General features: G+C 41.0%; 1 protein-coding gene and 1 pseudogene across 4 annotated transcripts in view; one reads left to right on the top strand and one right to left on the bottom strand.

Annotated features, from left to right (window-relative positions):
* Nucleotides 1-263: 263 nt before the first annotated feature.
* LOC307252307 (intelectin-like) lies at nucleotides 264-2,771 on the top strand (annotated as a pseudogene). The gene is made up of 7 exons: nucleotides 264-418; nucleotides 594-841; nucleotides 1,705-1,863; nucleotides 2,012-2,129; nucleotides 2,413-2,519; nucleotides 2,605-2,640; nucleotides 2,733-2,771. The product of its transcript is annotated as an intelectin-like (transcript).
* Nucleotides 2,772-3,161: 390 nt separating this feature from the next.
* The window catches only part of slit2 (slit homolog 2), a 90,414-nt gene continuing 72,117 nt past the window's right edge, over nucleotides 3,162-21,458 (bottom strand). For 2 of the 3 annotated variants that reach the window (XM_080029404.1, XM_080029406.1), the window contains 16 exons: nucleotides 20,652-20,720; nucleotides 20,219-20,290; nucleotides 19,407-19,478; nucleotides 19,231-19,302; nucleotides 17,206-17,369; nucleotides 15,744-15,868; nucleotides 15,444-15,541; nucleotides 13,539-13,678; nucleotides 11,443-11,536; nucleotides 10,557-10,694; nucleotides 9,604-9,844; nucleotides 9,101-9,231; nucleotides 8,840-8,994; nucleotides 7,275-7,641; nucleotides 6,873-7,087; nucleotides 3,162-5,770 (listed from right to left, as the gene is read on the bottom strand). In XM_080029404.1, the coding sequence (XP_079885530.1) occupies nucleotides 5,514-5,770; nucleotides 6,873-7,087; nucleotides 7,275-7,641; nucleotides 8,840-8,994; nucleotides 9,101-9,231; nucleotides 9,604-9,844; nucleotides 10,557-10,694; nucleotides 11,443-11,536; nucleotides 13,539-13,678; nucleotides 15,444-15,541; nucleotides 15,744-15,868; nucleotides 17,206-17,369; nucleotides 19,231-19,302; nucleotides 19,407-19,478; nucleotides 20,219-20,290; nucleotides 20,652-20,720 (2,410 nt within the window). In that variant the 3' untranslated portion in view covers nucleotides 3,162-5,513. The remainder of the gene's footprint in view (nucleotides 5,771-6,872; nucleotides 7,088-7,274; nucleotides 7,642-8,839; nucleotides 8,995-9,100; nucleotides 9,232-9,603; nucleotides 9,845-10,556; nucleotides 10,695-11,442; nucleotides 11,537-13,538; nucleotides 13,679-15,443; nucleotides 15,542-15,743; nucleotides 15,869-17,205; nucleotides 17,370-19,230; nucleotides 19,303-19,406; nucleotides 19,479-20,218; nucleotides 20,291-20,651; nucleotides 20,721-21,458) is intronic. The other variant, XM_080029405.1, reaches the window with a different exon arrangement.

Below are 21,458 nucleotides of genomic sequence, written 5' to 3'. Positions count from 1 at the left end.
ATTCCCTGTAATAAAAGCGTCTTCTTTAATGTTTGAATGCATATAATATGTTTCTTTCACAGCCATGTTTTACTATATACTTTCGTTTTCGGTGGTTGTGGTGTTAGTGTCAAATGCTTCCTCTACAACTGCTCCCTCACAAAAAGGTCAAATACAACACATACATTCAAGCCATTTCCTGTATATGCTCATGCACTGTACTTTCCCCCCATACATCAATGCTAACTTTAATATTTTATAAAACATAGTTTTAATTTCAGTAAATGAAGAGCTTCCCCACACAAAAGCCATTTTTTTTGGAGGAGAGGATTCAGAACTTCACCAGGACAAGCTTCCAACATTTGGAGAAACTGAGCAACAGATCCAGTTATGTTGCAAGGAGCTGTAAAGAGATCATGGACAGATGATGAACGAGAAGGTAAGGAGATGTTCTTAATGCAATCATCTCACATTGAACACAAGCAATTCTAAAGCAACAGAAAATGTAAAGTCCAGAAATAATACAATGTGTTGAAATAGCATCAAGCAGTTTTGAACAAATATAGGGCGTTCAAAGTATTTTCTCTCAATAACATTTACTTTCATATTTCCAGATGGGTTGTACTACCTGACCACTGCTAATGGCATGGTCTATCAGACTTTCTGTGATATGACCACTGCGGGAGGCGGCTGGACGTTGGTGGCGAGCGTCCATGAGAACAGCGTTTATGGAAAGTGCACATTGGGCGACCGCTGGTCGAGCCAACAGGGCAACAACGCTAACCTGCCAGATGGAGACGGGAACTGGTCCAACAGAAACACCTTTGGAACAGCAGAGGGTGCTACCTCAGCTGATTTCAAGGTACTTCATCACAGACATGCCACACACAAAAGAAGTCTCTCTTGTGGGCAAATCACACACATTTCTGAATTGGATCTCATATTAGGATTTTTCCCAACATGAAATATTATATATTGTAGATTGTACTGTATCTTTTATGTATTTATTTTGAAATAGATTGACTTCGTACTGAGTAACGGATTGAGATATCCCTTTTCCTATATGAAACTCATCTTGCACATGTGGACATGTCACTGGATGATTTAAACTTTTATATCATGGTAGTGCAAGATGAAACAATCAGGGATAACCAAAGTCTTATGGTCTTGCCATCTGGGGACATTGAATACAATATGTGTACCAAATGACCATCTATTCAATAGTTTTAATGATATTTCACTCACAACAAAAAATGCCAACCTCATGGTGGTGCTAAAGGTAAAGTCAGTTCACCACCATCTTGTGGGGAATATGAATGTCTATACACAATATTTTGGCAATATATCTGATGAGATATTTAAGTCTGAACCAATGTAGTGGAAGGTTAAGACAGCAATAGCCCAGCCTGATCCCTGTAGTATTGTACCCAAACATTTTCCTGCTGAGGAGCAAATTTTCTTTCCAATGATCTCTCTCTCTGGGAGTCAGAGCCTTTGAAACGTTACTTAAAGTCTAGTAACTGAGTAAATGAGCAAAAACAACAATTCCACCTAATGTTTGAGCTATGCAAAATACAGTAAGTGCAATGTTATATTACTGTAACCACAATTAGAATCAGCGCTCAGTTGAGCGGACGTACTAAGCGGGCGGTGCCAGGCTAGCTATGCAAAATAAGTTCAATGTGAAACAAAATTAGAACCATGACAATGTGTATACTTTCACAGAATCCAGGTTACTATGATATACACGCTGAAGACATGTCCGTGTGGCATGTTCCTAACAACTTCCCACAGGATCACTGGAATCTGGCAGCCATCCTCCGCTACCACACTAACAACCGCTTCCTCCGCCTGTACGGAGGGAACCTCCTTCAGCTCTTCAAGGTAACTTGGGTAACTTTCATGTTGAATTATAATCTAGGTAAGAAATGGATAAAATATAGAATACAACAATATTTCAAGAGTAATTAACTACCCAAGCAAACTTTCAGTAATATGCACTTAAATTGTCCTACTTCAATTGTTCTTGCAGCAATATCCAGTGAGATACAACGTTGGTTCTTGTAGCAACAGAGGGCCAGCTATTCCTATTGTGTATGACCATGGAGACAGAGAGTCCACCAGAATGTTTTATGGACCCATCCTAAGAGGTAAAAGCCTCAGAGAAAGTGATTGTAAAAAAGAATGTTCACAATAATGGATTAACATCAATCTGGAATGGCATGATTAAAATATCTAATACTAATTTTATAAATGTTGTCCGATTTTACAAAAACGTTACTATATAAATTTACCACAAACTAAAGAGCTAATCAAAATTCCATTACATTTCAAGGTTAAAGGTTATCCTTGAATTATGAAATTATATAAATGACCCTAACTAGACCAAATTCATCCTGCTGTCATCAAGGTTTTTTTCTGTTCATATGATAGGGGAGTTTGAACCAGGTTTCATCACATTCAGACCAATAAACAATGAACGTGCAGCCATGGCTATCTGCTCTGGGGTCAAGCCAACCACAGGATGCAACACTGAACATGTAAGTTTGAATCCATCACCACACTTCTTCTGTTTGTCAGTCAGTCAATGTAGTGTACTGATCACATTGTTTTGTGTGCTTTCAGTACTGTATAGGAGGAGGTGGATTTTTATGTTTTCAAGTGCTGTTTCATAACCCTGAATTGGAATATTGCCGTGTGTCTGACCACTGTGATCCTATGATGTCCTGTGTGTTGTCATCTCTCCCTTAAAGTCCCCACACGGGTCTTACACTGTTGGGCAGACCTTATAGGAGTAAGCCTGTCTAGAGGTCACCCAGCGGAGAGATACACAGGCCGGTGTTTCCACTGCTCAGTGCTGAAGCATACATGACACTTACCGATCTCCTGTGACCAGTCAGATATATTACAGTTTGCACATGTTAAAATATTTTTTGTATCACATTTAAGTTTAGCATGATGAAGTTTCCATCTATGAAGTTGTTATGATCTTTGTAAATGTTATCTATTATTTAATTAAATGTTTCAAGTTATTCAAAATATTTTTTAGTGGTCCATGTTGGCACAACCTGTAATACAGAAACATTAAAGGAAAAAGGCTGCTGTTTCTTTCTTTCTGTATGCTTTTATTGTCAACACATCCCATTAGAACATCAAAATCAACAATGCATTTCTGTCTTCCCCACCCTGTCTGTGGCCCTCTGCTACAAGCTGTTTTATTCCTACAGAAGATATACATCTTAAAAAACTTGTTTCATCTATGGAAGAGGGCAAAATAATTTATGAAACAAAATAAACAGCTGGGCACTGGAGAGACTGTGGATTAATCCTAATTTGGTATGCTAGAGAGTTAGTACAGCAGCGGGGCAGTTTATGTGGGAAAACATTAGCTACAGTTCGGTGTGCCTTATTGATGTGTTTCGCACAACAATAGAGTTATGAACATCAGGCTTTCGCTACAATGACTACACGTTAGTGGGAATTCAACAATTAAATGTTGTTTTTCATCATGGGATTTGTTGACAATAAGAGAGATATTCCCCAGTACTGTTTGGTATAGTGGGACTACAAACAATTATCTTACACTTATGCACATTATCCAAAATTCCCCAGAAATACTTAGGGTGTGTGAGGGAGCATATGAGACCAGGAACTAAAAAGTCGTAGTAGAACTTTTAATGTTTGACCAGAGAGTGACAGGGGATGAAAAGAGGTAAAGCTAAGGATGAAGACATATTGTCTCAGTCATTGCACTATTTTAATTTTGTGCATCTTTAAAGAATAATGGAAGATTACTGTCAACATTATTGTGCCTCAAAACTTTAATAATCATTATTGTTCAGTATGTAGAGGGGTAACTTTTTGTGACTTGGACCTCTTAGTGCAAAAAACAAAACAAAAAAAACAAAGGTGAGGAGTGTGAGGTAAATATTGTGTTTAATAAACAAACATCAGTCAGGGAACTGACATTAGTCTGAGGATGGAGAAGAGGGGGAATATAAAGCACAATGCACATGTGTAGAGGTGGGGGTGGGGGCATATTTATCTGTTACACAAGGTGCCCCTGTACAGTAGGAGCAGGAAGTTCTATATAACATACAGATCAGGATCCAAGTCTACGGTACAAAAACTTAGCAGCAACATGTTAACGTCGGAGACCAAGGGGCTAACAAAGTAGTTTCATTTAGAAAAAGTCACAGTATTCTTTAAGCATAAATTTGTTAAAAAGGTAAAAACAGTTCTAAGCATCCTCTAGGGTCAATGCTACTCACAGGATTTGTGTGTGAAATACATAGGTAGGGAAATTATCTATACATTTATACTCTAATATAAAGACCTTCTGGTAATGGCACAGTACAAACTCTCAGGAAACGCGACAAAAATATACAATGTCTTCACGTCACATTTGCAGATTAAAATGTAACTAAAGTCTATGGCAAGCACAATAGTTTCAGTGATCAAAAAACAACTTCTCTTCAACCAAAATAAAGGACACCATTTTGTTAGTTCAGCTATCTTGACAGATTATGTCTTTTTAATACAAAAATAAGGACAAATATAAATTAATATATATTAAAAGAATCAGATTGATACACAAGGGGATCTACTGAATAAGTACAGGTATTTATGATACAATAAATACTTGTCATTCATGACTGGGGTGTAGATAAACAGAGAGTAGTGTATTTAACCTGGCAGGTAATGCGTTACAGGTGAGAGCATTTGTGTGTGTGTGTGCGTGTGTGTGTGTCTGATTGTGTGTGTTGTTCAGTAGCTGTAAAAAGGAGCAGGAGTTTGAGCACAGCTGTGTGTAGGATCTTGCACACAGTTTCAGAGGGTTCAGGAGGTCTGGTAAAGAGAGACCTCAGATTATAGTGGTGGTTTCTTGTGTGTAGGAGGCGGTTATCGCTGCCCCTCGTCTCCCATGCATTAATGCAGCTTCTCCTAGTGGTGAGTCTGTGGTACTACCGGTTAAGGTTACTCCTAAAAAACACACGACTCACAGACAGGAAAGCAGGGAGTCTACGGGAGGCAGTCAGCCGTCAGTGACCGGTTCAGTCCTCCAGGGAAAAGACAGTGTGGCACACCATTGGAGTCATCATGACAAACAAAAAGAAGTAGATGTCAGGAAAAAGTAAACTCGTGTTTTTTAGTTCGTCATACTTTTTTTTTTTGTCTTTTTCTCCACTTCATAATAAAAAATAAGTCTGTTTTTGTACTTTACAATAGAATTCAAAAATCCCCACCGAGGAAGCATCAATCATCAGTCCAGCACTGACAAAAAAAAAGAAACTCGTTTTTTTTAATCTTTTTTTTAGCTGTTTATGTTTTTTTGTGTTTTTTTTCCTTTTTTCTGAAGGGGGTTTAAAACAAAACGGGGTTGGGAAGGGCAGGGCGGGGGTTCTCAGGAGGAATCGGGAGCTTGGACAAGAGGGGGACGGGGATCAAGTAGGCCTAAGGCGGGCAGGAACATAAAACATATGGATGGGAGGTTATCTGCCGAGGGTGATGTCTCTTTTTTATCTTTTTAAATTTTACGAGGAACACTTTGTACAGCCGCACTTGACCACTTTTTCCACTTCCTGGACGAAAGAAGAGCCGTCGGTGCACTGGAAGGTGTATTTCCTGCGTTTGCTGCGGAGGGGAGTGCAGCAGGTGCCCTGTCCCTCTGCTCCCCCCGGGCAGCTGCCCCGACACTCTAGGCGGGAGACCTTCTCCTGGGTTTGGCACGCCGCGTAGCCTTGCTGTCTCTGGTAGACATCTCGGATCCGTTCCCCTCGGCAGGCAACCTCTGCAGGGCGCGAGCAGGGAGCAGAGAAGGTACAAGTTAATCCACGCTCTGAACTGTTCTTTATTGTAGTCACAGTGAAACATCTGATCTTATCAAGTCACAAGAACTCAAACTCAAACAGTCACTCAAAATGGAAGTGGGCTGTGGAGAGGACAAGCGTAGGAAAGTGAAATGAAACAATGTGACACCATGGGGAGGTAACCACAAGTAATGTGAAATGTTGAGAAATTTGGAATTAGGAATTTGAAATTGTGATGAAAAAATATTGGGGTAAAACTTAGTAAGATTGTGAAATATTGGGCATTAAATCCAGGCAACTACAGAACACTGAATTTAAACTTGTCAGAAAGAAAAAAGGAAAACTCAGAAATTCAGAATAAGGGTCCTGAAAAACTCAAATATTTGTCTTTTAAAAAAGGAACATTTAAAACACATCAATTAATCGGGGTATAACCACAGTCTCATTTTCAGACTTGTTTCTTGTCAGCTCTAGCTAAGAAATTCTATAGATTTTTAACGTGAGTTTTAAGAATCATTGTGCACACAAATTGAATCTGACAAGATTGTCTATTTTGGATAAGAAAACATTTAAATAAACTATTTTTTAAATTTAAATTGTGTCTTTCTGGTCACAGTGCATCATTTGAACGATGACAAATCCAAAGCAAACTTCAGTACTTGAGCCACATGTTGCATGAGGTGAAGACAAGGTGAAGCAGGGGTAGCTGGGAAATGTTGTTTGGGTTGCATTGGAGAGGAACAAGAGGCTGACAGTAAGATGTGACCAGGCAGTCTCACCTGATTATTTCCCCGTGAGACATTAAGAGGAAGCTCAGAAGAAGCTGAGTTGAAAAACGGGTTAGAAATGTTAATGCACACACGGAAAAACTGATAGCCACACACACACTGCTAGGAAATCATTGATGAGAGTTCAGAAAAGCGGTTTTGTCAGGAGAAACATGCTTTAGCCTAAACAGCTTGAACATATTAGATATTAGTTTTTAGAAGAATTGAGAAGTGAGTTTAATGTAAACACTGGTAGTAATTGATACACCCAACATACATGTGTATCCAGTCCAAACATGATCTATGTTTTTCTCACCTCTGTCACAGGCCTCTCCTGTATATCCACTGTTACACTCGCAGTATGCCTTGCCAAGGCCCGACACTCTACATTTGCCATGTTTACAGCGAGACAGAGTGCAGGGGTTAGCTGCTTCCTGGTCCTGCTCATCACAGAGAACGCCAGCAAAACCAGGCTGGCAGCGACAGGAGTAGGAGTAGGAGTTGATGGGTAGGCAGGTACCATGGATACACCTGAGGATGGAGGAGGAAGTGACCGGAAAGATTAAGATGGGGACAAATCTTCTAGCTAAGTCCATCTGAAAGCCTGAAATAACCCTGGTAAAAACCTGGTCAAACCTTGTACTCACTGTACTTATACCAATACAGTTATCAATCAATAACTGACACATAGTCTGAGTGGTGCCAAAAAAACACTCACTTGTTGCCATCGCAGGGGTTGTTGACCTGCTGGTCGCACAGCAGTCCCGTCCAGCCAGGGTGGCAGGTGCAGGTGAAACCTCTATGGCCTGTTGGGTGGCAGTCTCCCTGGAGACAGGTGGCGGTCTGGCAGGGCTGGCAGCCTGGCTCCACTCCATGGCCCAGCCACTGTCTGATGCTGCTGCTGGCTGCTGTCCCAGTGACTGGAGAGCCTGGCTCCAGCCCCACTAGCCCCGCACCTAGGTCCTGGAGCTCCCCATTGATATACAGGTTACGCAGGCAGCCATGGAAGCTGGTGCCATTGCGTCCCCCTGAGCTATGCTGTAGAGACGAGAGACCCCCAGAGGCTGACGCACGTTCTGGCATACCTGGAGGAAGAAAGGAGTGAAGAGAGATCAGTGCTGCACGGGTCCTTAGAAACCTATCGCACAAGAGCAAGTGGACTTATATTTATCTTTGCCTGTAATACATTTTAATAGCAAATACAGACAAGACTGTCGCACTGTACAGTGCTGAGAGCATTTTTATTGCAGAGGTACATATCAAAGTATATATTGGATGGAGGGAATAACAATAGAAAGTTATTCAAGCGCAAATAAGAGGATAGACCAAGATACAATGGATTGAATAGCAAAACTAGTATTATTGAGTATTTAAAAATACTAGGATATGAATGTAGTAGGACTTTGCATTTAGGAAAATGATAACTTTTTAGTCTGGCAGGATGTTTGACTAATGAATAACACTAACGAGGTTTAGTCCTGGATTGGGAACAACTGAAGATGGAGAGGATCCAGAGGATCAGACTCGCCACATGACGTCTACATTTTAGCCCGCTGACAGATGTGAAGACCTAGCACACAAACTTAACAAAATCTGTTGTAAACCAACAACTGAAAAAAAGAGAAAATTGTGTCTCTCTTCTGGTCTCAGCCATCACACATGCTACAGCGTTTATCCTCCACTAAAGAGAGCAGAAATAAAGCCAGCCAGCGATAAAATAGTGCAATAGTTTCCCAGTGAGAAAAATGGCTTTACTCAAGCAAAACTCCTCAATGATTAGGGTACTTCTAGTTGTAGATGAAATTGCGCATTGAGGATACTTGTGGTTTGATATTTTGTACCAGTGATGTTTAAGATTGTCTATCTGGGACTTTGCTCCCATGGAAAACAACACTTCTAATTTTTGGCCATCTGTAGGATACTGTGCAACGATCAAACAATACATTTACAAAACAAAAAAATGCATCAGCATAGGAAGATACATTTAAGTAGAGTAATTTATGAATCTATTTTGATTTATTTTTCACACATCAACAATGTAATATATAAAAAATACTCCCCTATCATTATAATGTCCTCAAACACCAAGTGATGTGCAAAGGAGGTACTTTCAGTCTTTAAGGCATGAAGGAAAAGACACATTTTCCTGATGAATGCATACATCTATAGAGGTAATTATCCTCTATGACCTGAAGCGAAACACTGAACTCTCTACCATATATATTTTTCTTGAATTCTCCACAAAGATCCCCCCTCCCCAGCCCCCAGTACTCAGGTCCTTACCTCCCAGGTAAAGTGGAGAATCTATGTTGAGTGTGGACTGTTTGCTGATGGAGTTGATGGATTTTGGCGGCCCGCCGTCGATTGACAGAGACAAAGTTTGGTCTGATGCTACCAACTCCACTGCATGAAAACTGCCATCATTCACTGTCTCCACACTGAGAGAGAGAAAGAGAGAAACGGGAGAGAGATCATTTATCATGTGAATATGGCACGCTATCAAGGAGTGTGCTGTTGGACAGTTCTGCTTGTATATGCATGTACCTGTATATAGCAGAAGGAGGGTAAGAGCCCGTATCGTAGCTGACCCTGAGGCGTCCCCTGTACAGCTCCATGGCAATGTGATCGTTGTCCCCTTTGTACAACAACACGCCGCTGTCCTCATCTGTAGCAATCTAAAAATAAAAAAAACATAGCGGGATGTTTATGTAGATTAAATACCTTAGGTAAGTAAAAATAACAGAACAACAATCTAAGACTACTCCCATTTTTCCTGCATTCAAACTACTACTTAAAGTAGCTACCAGGAACTTTCAGTTTTCGTTGATTCTAGCGGCATCTTTGGACAAAAGCGGTAGTGCTTTTATGATACCAGCCCAAGCGTGTGCAAGCGGTGTGTGCATTTGTTTTGGAATGGAGTGAAAGAGGGACCAGGATGCATTGTGATTAGAGAATGTCAACTGGACTCTCAAAAGATGTCCGTGAGACAAAACAGTAACATTGCTGAAATCAAAACAATAAGCTTGAAACTTGCTTGAAGCTCATACCTGTAGGCTGATGTTGGTCTCCGGTAAGAGGACGCTGGAGGGAAGTTGCAGGTAGGACTCGCGGTTGACAAAGTTGACACTGACGAGGGTCTCACAGCGCTCACCCTCGTAGCCGTGGAGACACTGGCAGCGGGGGTCTGTGCCCATGACAACGCACTGCGCCTCGTTGAAGCACTCGTGGTTGTCGCAGGGGCTGGTGCGAGGAAGGACCATCGGGGGAGAAAACTCGCAGAATAGCCCGCTGCAACACACATTCACAAAACCTTGAATACAGCGAGTATTCCTCCCTAGTATTGTGTTCTTTTGGATGGGAAGTCTGATAGTGACAGGAACACTCAAGTACTCTCAGAGGTTATTTGCAGTGAGCTCTACAGTATGAAATTTAAATACTTTTTTAAAACTCATTCGTATATCCTGTGTAAGTGTGAACATGATGTGATTTCGAGCACATTTTTTCTGCTTTAAGGGACACTTTCAAATCTGAGATTTTAGAGCTGGCAGCCAAGAAGGAATTACAAGCTAGGTTGTAGGGAAATCAAACCCTGAACAAAACCAACATGGAGGAGAGTATTTACAATAGTTCCTTCTTGCTAATACAGAACAACACAATGATAATGTAACTTTAAGATGAATAGATAGATAGATGGAGTGCTAGATGGATGCATTTATAGATAGATGGATGGATTAATAGATAGATAGCAATAACTGATGATGAACACAAGAGGGAGCTCCTTCTACAACACTCACTCCAAATAAATACACATTTAGCAAACATTTAGCACAGTCTAAGGGGGAAAAGCAATGTTTTATTAAGGCAACCCCAGAAAAACAATTGTCTAGCAAATGCAGGTGTTTGAATTTTCTTTAGCAGATTTAAAACTATTGAAGAGACAGAATAGTGCTTTGATATGACTATTATTATGTATGAGTTCCTGCTGGGATGTGGAACGTACCTGTATCCCTCTGGACAGACACAGGTGTATCCGTTGAGGGCGTCAATGCACTGACCCCCGTTCTGACACTTGTTCTCTTCACAGTCGTCATAGTCAATCTCACAGTGATCACCTACATATCCTGGAGTGCACTCGCACCTAAAATGTACACACACACATACAGAGACCTCTTGTTGATAGTGAACTTAAATCCTCCATCCTTGGTTAAACATACATTGCGTGCTAATGTTTAAGACAGTTTAACACAAGCAATCCTCCTTTTGCCTGTTCTGGAGGACATTCAAATACACATTAAACAGTAAGTAACACACACAGTCCTGATGTTAAACAGTTGCGAAAATACAGACAGAAAAGTGGGATTTAGACAATTAATGGAACATTTATGTTTGTATGATGAAGACACTGGCCTCAACACTTCATATTTCTTAAGCTTAGCAACAGACACAAACACACATATACAGAGGCACAGGCGCAACACGCCAACCACAGCACACCGCAAGGGAGTAAGAATAAAGCAAGGTTCAGATAAAATCTGAACAGGAAACCTAATGAGGGGGGCCAAAATCACACGCCCAACACCTCCCCTCCATGCAAACACACACACACACACACACACACACACACACACACACACACACACACACACACACACACACACACACGCACACACACACACACACACACACACACACACACACACACAAATTATATTTTCAAGGAAAATAAACAGTGCCTCATTTATTTCAATGTGAAAATAATGTTAGTACTCAAATCCAGCAGGAGAGAAACAGGAAAACACAACTAACTCCACCAGCCCTGCACGTGTGTGTGTGTGTGTGTGTGTGTGTGTGTGTGTGTGTGTGTGGTGTGCGTATAGTTCACTCACTTGTATCCCTGAGGGTTTAAAATGCACTTTGAGTCATGCTGACATGGGTTCAGCTCTGGTGCGCAGAAATCCAGTTTCTCTTCACATAGCTCCCCTAGGAACACACACACACACACACACACACACACACACACACACACACACACACACACACACACACACACACACACACACACACACACACACACACACACACACACACACACACACACACACACACACAGAGAAATCAACACATTTTCAATACTTGCATCGCATTATCAATGTAATACATAAAGTTAAATTAGAATATAAAACCTTGCATGTATGTGGTTGTGCTGCCTGCGTACACAGAAATATGTGTGTTGTGTGTGTGTGTTGTACGGGTGCACACTCGTATGATGGATGGCTCTCTTGTGGCCAGAACCAACACTGTGGTCTGATAAATGATCTCATCTCTGCAAATGCCTTATTCCTGAAGATAGTCCTGTGTGGATCCAGACCTTCCTGAATCTCTGAACTCCAAGGGAATTGCTGATGAGGCATCAGGGAGTGAACCAATACTCCTGAAGTTGAGTCAGGGAATACTTAAGGATCGATGAGGACGTGTGTGTGAAGGGGCGAGATGTGCATGCATGTTTGTGCTTCAGTTTCATTAGTAACTGTTATTTAGAAGCAGTCATGTCAGCTTAATAGCTTCATATTTATGAATGGAAACGCACGTTATATTTAAACGGCCAGTGTCTGTGTATTTGCTGTTTTGTTTCTTTGTTTTTTTCTGTACATTAATGTGTGAATTATTTGTACAAATATTCCAGTGCAATTCTGCATCAGTAACAGAGAGACAATCTTTGACAATATGGTATATTGTGAGTTAGATGTTAAGGTTGCATGTGGCAGATTACACATTGTCTTAACATTTCATTTTCGCCTTGTTCCTTATTATTAAATATTTGTCTTGTATTATCAATACATATTTGTGACATGTTCTTAAAGATTTACAGAAACAAATGGGCTTGAGTTCCACAGACACACACTGAAAATGGGACAGTGTTGAGAGAGAGGCAAACCAATGTTGGTTTTGTTTTTTCAATACATTTTTTTGACCAAATCAAAAATATTACCAACCTCCTCCTTTATGTCAAAATGTCAACCAGGAACATTACAGGACTTTTTGTGTGGATTTTAGTACAGACATGTATGCATAAAGCAGCAAGCGGAATAACCCAAGATATCTGAGAGGGCAAGTTACAAACTCTGCGGCCTGTTTGAAACATCAAGGTCATGCTCTGCTAACATGGAGCATGGCTACATATATTTATGTCAAATCTGTGGTGACGAGTGTAGCGTTTCTGGGGGAGCGTGGATAAAGCACAGGAAATGAGGGAGGGAAGGAAAGGATGGAAGCATGGAATGAAGTGGAGAGGGGGAAAAGAAGGACAGAGAGAAGAACAGACTAACCTCTCTCCACCTCATTGGTAGCAGCTGCAACCACAAAATAAATAAAACAGACGACAGATGATAGAAAGCAGAGCGAGACAGAAAAAAGAGAAGACACAGGACAGCGAAACACAGAAAGACAGAGAGAGAGAACACCGCCACAAAGGTTAGCAGTTCAGAGATGATCAGCACAGTACAAAAGCAGACAAACAAGTAGCAACAGACCAGAGATAGAATAAATAACATGATTTGTCTGCAGTTATTGGCCATAAAAAAGGCTTACTTCATCTAGTGTGTATACAGTATTTTAAAGAGAAAAGAACTGTGAAGTTCTCCACACACTCATTTTATAGACTATTTACGTGACACATGGAACACTTCCACAGCTTGGAAAAAACTCAACAGTACAAAAAATATCTGGTTCTGTGTCGAAGGAACTGTGTTAAAACTTTGAGTTAGACATTGTCGACGACTCCCAAGGTGTATTTTGGCATGAGACATCCAATCACCTAGCTAGAAATTATTTTAAGTTTGACACTGCTTGCGGGAGAAAGGCTTGTGGGTATTGTAGCACTTTTAGCCATCTTCCATACCACAATGAACAAACGTGATTTCTTAGACTGGTGGCAACAACAAAAACATACAGGACTTATTGTTCAAGAAAAAAAGTGTGTTACCTGTGTATTCCGCTGAGCACATGCAGGTGTAGTTGTTGATTCCATCAACGCAGGTGGAGTTGTTCTCGCAGTCGTTGTCTTCGCAGTCATCGATGTTGATCTCACATGTGTCCCCTTCAAAGCCCTCTGGACACACACACCTGAGGTCGCACGGACACACACACAAATACACATAAGCAGGTATCAAAGGGTAAATCCATGTAGGGCTGCATACAGAACAGAGTCAAGATAAACCTTTGGACACCTGGATGATACACACACACACACACACACACACACACACAAACACACACACACACACACACACACACACACACACACACACACACACACACACACACACACACACACACACACACACACGGTTCATAACACCATTGTCGGCCCCATCTGCATATCCCCAGTAGAGAGTCATTTTACTATTAAGGTGAGCGTGCTTCAACTTTGTAGCTACTACTCAGGTTTATTACTGCTTATCCACACACACACACACACACACACACACACACACACACACACACACACACACACACACACACACACACACACACACACACACACACACACACACACACACACACACACACACACGCAGTGGTATATTATGAGTCAAATAAAGAGCTCTTATGCGGCACACACTCGAGTGGATTAATATCACATTATATAGGCAATGAAGGCTTCTTCACAATGAATATTCCACCCCCCCACCCCCCCCCCTCCTGCCGGAGAAGGAATAGAAAGCGTGCAAAGATTGAAATACAGACACGGAGCAGGTGACTGATTTGTAAAATAATCAGAAAAGACAGATAGAGGGTGAGGGAAAACACAGGGAAAAGGAGAAAGGAGGAACTGTGATTCTGGGGCCGGTCTAATTGTCTGTGTGGGAGGTTCAAATCAGCTACGAGCATGCAGACAGGCGTTAGCTCCTCTTCTGTTTGTACTAAGCAGCCTAATGAAGAGAAGACAATTCTCACAGGGGGGCTGTCCAGCTCAGAGACAGGCAGAGTGCACACAGCTGGTCCCCTGAGCCCTTTGCCTCCTGTACACTCATTCCAACCTGTCATTAGTGGTGCTGCAGTATCATTGATGGAATTATCTCCTGAGGGCCCACAGATCACATGCTGTGAACGCTAATGTGTTCTCAATGATCACTTGTGAATTGGTATCTAGAATCTGGTAACTGATGTCTTGTTTACCACATCTCTGTGTTTTTAAGCAAGCTCTCTGGTTGTGTGCATGACTTAGCAATATGTTTATGTACAGGTGAACAAAAAGGAATCATTTAGTTGTTTTCGCCACTAGCTGGTGGCAAATGCAACATTGCAATGTAATGGACACAACAGACATTTGGGGGCGTTTTCACTTGTGTTACTTGAACAGAGGGGTTTTTATTAACTAGTTTAATCACAAGGTCTATAATAAAATAAATAAAATAAAAAAGACACAAATAAAAATATAGAGAGCTGACCTGCTGTTAAAGGGGTACTCGTAAAAGTAAGATTCCAATAGGTTGATGGACTCACAAGAAAAGAAAGGTTGAAACCAATGCAACAGAAGTTGAGTTATCTGGACATTTAGTCCCTGACATGGGTCTAGCTACAAAAAGGCTGGATCCTACATTCCCATAATACAACTCAATAATATCTTTGGCTGGACTGGTTAAGGCTCATGTCTTTTAAAAATGTAAGTTTGGCATAATTAGGATTATTTTTTCAGACTGTATATGACCTCCCTCCAGAGCCACATGTGGCAGGACACAGTTTCCATAGCAGTAGTATTCCTCAAGACAAGTAAACTAATATCCATGTGTAAAATTGTTGGAGAGGCTCTTTTGCACAACCCACAGTGATAATAGCCAAAAAAACAGGAATAATAAAATAATAAAAATAATGTGTAATCTCTCACCAAAAGTTGCTTCCTTCTCCTTCCTTCAGGTGACATGTGCCGCTATTCTGGCACGGGTTGCTGATACAGGCATGGATGGGCTCCTCACAGCTCTGGCCCTAAATCCAAACACAAACACACACAGATACTTAATACTCGTTAAAACTGTTGTATTCACTTTCTCAAGTGTAACTTTTCTGAGCAAAGACTGGTATAAAAAGTTTCACAGAAAAAAAACACCTGAGTGAGTAGATATAACCCTTTTGGCCTTGTGTGTGTGCGTGTGTGCGTGTGCTTTTGAGTGTGTGTGTGTTTGTGTACCTTAAATCCATAGGGGCAGGTGCAGCGGTAGAAGTGCACAGGGTCATTGGAGCAGGTGCCATCGTTCTTGCAGGGATTGGAAAGGCAGGGCTCACACTTAGCCTGGATACTGATATCTACTGGACCTGTGTGATGTCAACACACACCACACACACACACACACACACACACACACACACACACACACACACACACACACACACACACACACACACACACACACACACACACACACACACACACACACACACACACACACACACACACATCACACACAAAGAGATACGATTAACTTCATACAACATTCTACATTTAGGGGGGGGTTAGACCAGTAACAGCACTTAGGTTGACATTCAAGCAGACAGCTGTACATCGTCAAGGACCTGAACAAAACCTAGAATTCTCACTTTTGTGCTGCAGATAAACATGGTGTTCTGTCCCCCATTCGCATCAATGTATTTTTTTTACATGTTTTGTATAAAAAGCAAATGTTTACCTGTACTATAGTGTAAGGTAAACACTTAAAAAACATATGCACAAGAAGATTATTCAAAGTGATAAGGAGTTTTGAATATTAGAGTTAAAAGTTGTATGGAGAATTGCAGATATATTACTGGGTTATAAATGAGAAATATTTTAGATTTTCTTTGCAGGGCCAAGACATGTACAGACTAGAGGACACGCATATTCCCAACATACATTCATGGAATAACATCGTGTTGGAACAGTCGGGACACACAAAGCTGGTCAGAACAGGAGGGCTGAAGGGTAAATAGGAGTGGTTCAGTCTGGTCAGGGCAGAACGGTATACGAGGAAAGCTTGACATGGGACTGTCTCCAGGAGCTGTGGGGAGGGAGCGACTGAGGGAGGAAGTACTGGGATATGATCTGCTACTTTACCTGGCACCAGAAAACCACAAGGCCCCGGGACTTCTACAGTGCGTCAGTTAAGATTAGGTTGAAAATAGGTTTCAGTCATGTGTTTATAGCATTTAGCAGTATGATGAGTTACAGCCACAATCACGCTCACAGTTCAAAATGTGTGTACTTAACATTAACATTTCATTGCTGTCCAGTGGAAACCAAGCACATCCATGTCTGAAGATTATTTGTAGACTCAGACGAAAAACTCACATTATCTAAAGATGTACTAATAGTTTGCATTTTGGAGATACATGATTTTCATTGGACAGTGACATTTGTGAATGGCGACTTGTGGTCTCCTCTAGGAGTCCTCTTTAAGTATACTGTGTGTTTACTGTATATATTACACATTACATGTGTGTAAAGGCACCTCAAAGCATGTGTGTGCATGCGTTTGTTTTTGGACACCTAATAAAGTGCATTCACCCAACATATAAGTGTGTATTAATATACAGTATGTATGTATACAGTATCTTCTAGCATGTGCATGTATATTCCTGTGCTACAGTACTGTATGAGTACGACAGTGTATGCCTACCAGTGCAAGTGAACTTCTTGGAAGGCGTGGTGAGCAGTAGTTTGTCTGTCATGTCCCCTGGCCCAGCACAGCGGGCAATGCCAGGCTCTTTGTAGCCGCTCTTCACCCAGTCTGACAGCCACTGCATGTGGCAGTCACAGTGCAGAGGGTTGGCACCCAGAGCTCTGTGAGAAAAAGAAAGATTGTGTCACTCTCTAAATATTTTCAGACTTTTCATAGTTGTACATTAGCACAACATTTAGTGTGGAAACAGAGGTATATATTCCTACCATAAATAACTGAGAATGTGGTTAAGATGAATGGGAAAATCTATCTCATGCTGGTAGCAGTGCTGACGGCAGTATTTCTCAAACACTTCCCATAGACTGCCTTACTACTTCTTCTCAAAAAGATTATGTTACTGGTGTAACATTTTATTTTCTCTAGGTTTTCCTTGGGAAACTCAATTTACTAATGGGGGATCTCATTATTTCAGGCAGAGCACTGAAGTCGTGCCTGCATTAGCTGATTAGCATCAGCCTCTCTATTCATGCTCAACAGTGACTGGCTTATTCATCAGCTGTTTGGCTACTACCTGAGTTGTATCCAATCATATTCATGACTCTTGTCCCTCTGGTGATAGTTTCATGCCAACACCCTTTGCTGCAACAGCTCCCTTCTCCGCCCCATCCACAGCCTTATTTGCCATGGTTTGGTTTTATTGTGATTTAACTAAGTTATAAGAATAGAATAGAATAGAATAGAATATATTTATTGCCATTTGCATAGGTACAAGTACAAGTGCATTGGGATTCTTGTGCGAATCTCCCTGAGTCAGCTTCAATACAAACAATGTATAAATAGCATTATAACAGGAAAATTCAAAAAATGAAAATAAGAAGAATCGTAAAAAAGTAGAACATAAGAATAAGTAACAGCTAAGTACCCTGTACAGAGGCTATTCTATCTTAAAACAAGATATAATACAATAGAATAAAAATAAATAACAAATAAATAACAAAGGGGAGCACTGTACAATAAGATGAGACACATTTTTCCCTGATTGCATTTAAGGTTAAAAAATGTTTACATATAACTGTTGTAGTACAATAAGGAAAAGGAAGTTAGTGCCACGACCAGGCTTGCACTTTTGTTGTGGTTAGGGATAATATTAGCCCTGTGTGCAGATATAACTAGAATAAGCAGCAGTCTGTCACAGGCGCTATCCGTGGTGCTGATCTTAGCGAGGGCCCAGGGGCAGATACTGTTACTTCCTCACTGGCATTCCCACGAGCAGGTAACTCAAGCTTTTAGCATTGTCTGTCACTTCCATCCACCTATTGTGTGCATCCAATATAACCTCTGCACTCTCTCGACAGAGGTGCTCAGTTTTGAGCAACCATGCTAAGTGAAAACACTAATAAACTGAAGAGAGGGACAAGTAATATTTCTTAAGTGTATGACAACAATTATTCAGTACTTTGTTCCCTCAGTGTATTATTTTCCACAGGAGTCTCCTGTGTTCTATGCTGCTTGTCTGACTATTTATTGAAGACAGTCTGAATGGTTGAACTGTTCTGAGTTTGCACTTGAGTCCTCCCTGAACAGGTGTGGCTGTGTTTACAGAAAATCAAATTAACCAATTTCCCCAAAATTCCATTATTTTAGCAAATAATTAACAAAACCAGGTTTCAGGTTTTTGTAGCCAAATAGGGTGGAGGTTTTTCTCGAGGGAGGAAGGTACTCCCACTGAATAAACCGACCTTTGAATTAAACGCGAAATATTTGGATCTATCGCCCAATGCTGTAGAAAAAGTACAGTTACTTTTGGCAGCCTGATATTTTCACAGACAAGCCTCATCGCAAAAACATTTTCCTGATGATGAGAAAATAGGCTCTTTTGTTATGACAATGTTTTCTTTATTTTGCAATTCTAAAAGGTAAAAAAAGGTAGACACTTCAATCCTAGAGTGCGGTGTGTGTGTGTGTGTGTGTGTGTGTGTGTGTGTGTGTGTGTGTGTATGTGTGTGTTTTTACGTCACTCACAGGTGGGAGAGCGATGACAGGTCTTTGAAGGCACCCTCTGGTATCAGTGATATGTCATTACCATGGAGAGACCTGAGAAAAGGGCAAGGTCCACAGAAACTTATTAAGCATCAATCCAGGACCCAAAATCTGTCCGAGTTACACACTAACTTCCATGTGTCATGACAGATACTCACAGCAAACGGAGAGACTTGAGTCCATCGAACGCCCTCACCGGTATGCAACGTAGGCGGTTGTAGCTCAGGATTCTTTACACGGAATTAAAAAAACAAGTTGAAATGGAGACAAATGCAGAAATGTGTTCAAGGTATTTTCAAACACGGCGAGGCATTTCAGAGCACAATCTTGTTTATGGCTAAATTCTATAGAGCAGAGCAGTCAATCAAACACAGACGCCAACACACAAACACAACCAACCAGTCACACATGCACATGTTATCCTAGACATGTTTGACAAGGACAAATACAAAGCATCTTGCACCCAAACTACATTCATGTCTGTAACTGAAAACGTATTACGATACATAGAAGATAAACTCCCTCGACCCCCTTTGTCCCAAAACAAACCGAAATGTTTAATCCTGCTTTATTTATCAACTTTTTTAAATTTTTTATGCAGTAGTTTTTGTGAGCTAAATATTTTCTTGACTTGTATGGTAATACCATTTTGAACAGCTGTAGAAGCTTTGTGATAAAATATAAATTGCTGTGTATTTCTTGCCAACAGTGCACTGAAAAAAAAAAAAAAAAACTACCACGGATATGACCCACCTATTGTATGATGGCCTATATTGGACACACACACACACACACACACACACACACACACACACACACACACACACACACACACACACACACACACACACACACACACACACACACACACACACACACACACACACACACACACACACACACACACGCAAACAGACAGATAGACAGACAGACCGACGGAGCAAAGGGACTGATGTAAAGCCAGACTCACAGGGTAAGCAGCTCGGACATGTTACTGAGGCTGTGGTTGGACAACGTGCTGATCTGGTTGTTACTCAAATCACTGAAAAGAAACAATAGCAGATACTTGAAACACACACAGGCAGCACTGTCAACACATGCGCCAAAAACAATTGTGTCAACGCTCACATCAGACAATACGCAGCTCATACTCTGCTGTACTTCACTGTGTTCGGGGGTTGTCACGCCCACATCGGGGCCAAACAAATAAAGCTACACAGATCCCCTGGCTTCTAGTACACCACTCAGTTAAGTTTTGGTTCTCAAGAAGCAGTGTGCAGGGAACACACGCCAAGTCACAATCCTCAATAAAAGTGTGTTCTTCCTGTGTGTTTTTTTGCTGGTTTGTGATCTGTGAATTGATTTCCACGTGGGTGTGCTGAGGGCATGTGGCTGAGACTTACATGAGTGTTAAGTGTTTGTAATCGGAAAGCTCCACAGGAACCTGCGTGAAGTGGTTACCATCCAGATACCTGGGAGAGAGCGAGAGAGAGAGAGAGAGAGAGAGATAGATAGATAGATAGATAGATAGATAGATAAATAGATAGATAGATAGATAGATAGATAGATAGATAGATAGATAGATAGATAGATAGATAGATAGATAGATAGATAGATAGATAGATAGATAGATAGATAGATAGATAGATAGATAGATAGATAGATAGATAGATAGAGAGAGAGAGAGAGAGATGGAGGTAAGGGGGATTGTGAAAGAGGAGAAAATGAAGTTATTTAACTATGAGGGAAATTCCTCATCTGCAGCAGTGTGAGCAGTCATTACTGCTACAGCCATAATAAACAGTGGAGTTTAATATCCCCACAGGCCCTCTATTACAGCATAACCACCCTCTCTCTCTCACCCTACGCACGATGAAATTCAATCTCCTTCACTCTATAACAATGTGCCATTAATCCAGTGTATTAATTAAGTCTTTGTTAATATTGGGAAAATCACGTTTCCCACAGGAGAAAGAGTGGAATGATATCATCAAGCCTGCTAACTGATGTTTAATCTAGGTCTATTACTTTCCGATCATTAGGGATTGTGTGGTTGTGTGTGTGTGTGTGTGTGTGTGTGTGTGTGTGTGTGTGTGTGTGTGTGTGTGTGTGTGTGTGTGTGTGTGTGTGTGTGTGTGTTTGTCTACGGAAAGTTTTCTGCAGCTGACAACTTTTTAGGTCCCACGTTAACTTTGGTCTTATCCCAAAGT

Source organism: Ammodytes marinus, assembly GCF_949987685.1.
Source record: "Ammodytes marinus genome assembly, chromosome: 6".
NCBI lineage: Eukaryota > Metazoa > Chordata > Actinopteri > Uranoscopiformes > Ammodytidae > Ammodytes > Ammodytes marinus.
This window is presented reverse-complemented; position numbering and strand designations above follow the sequence as displayed.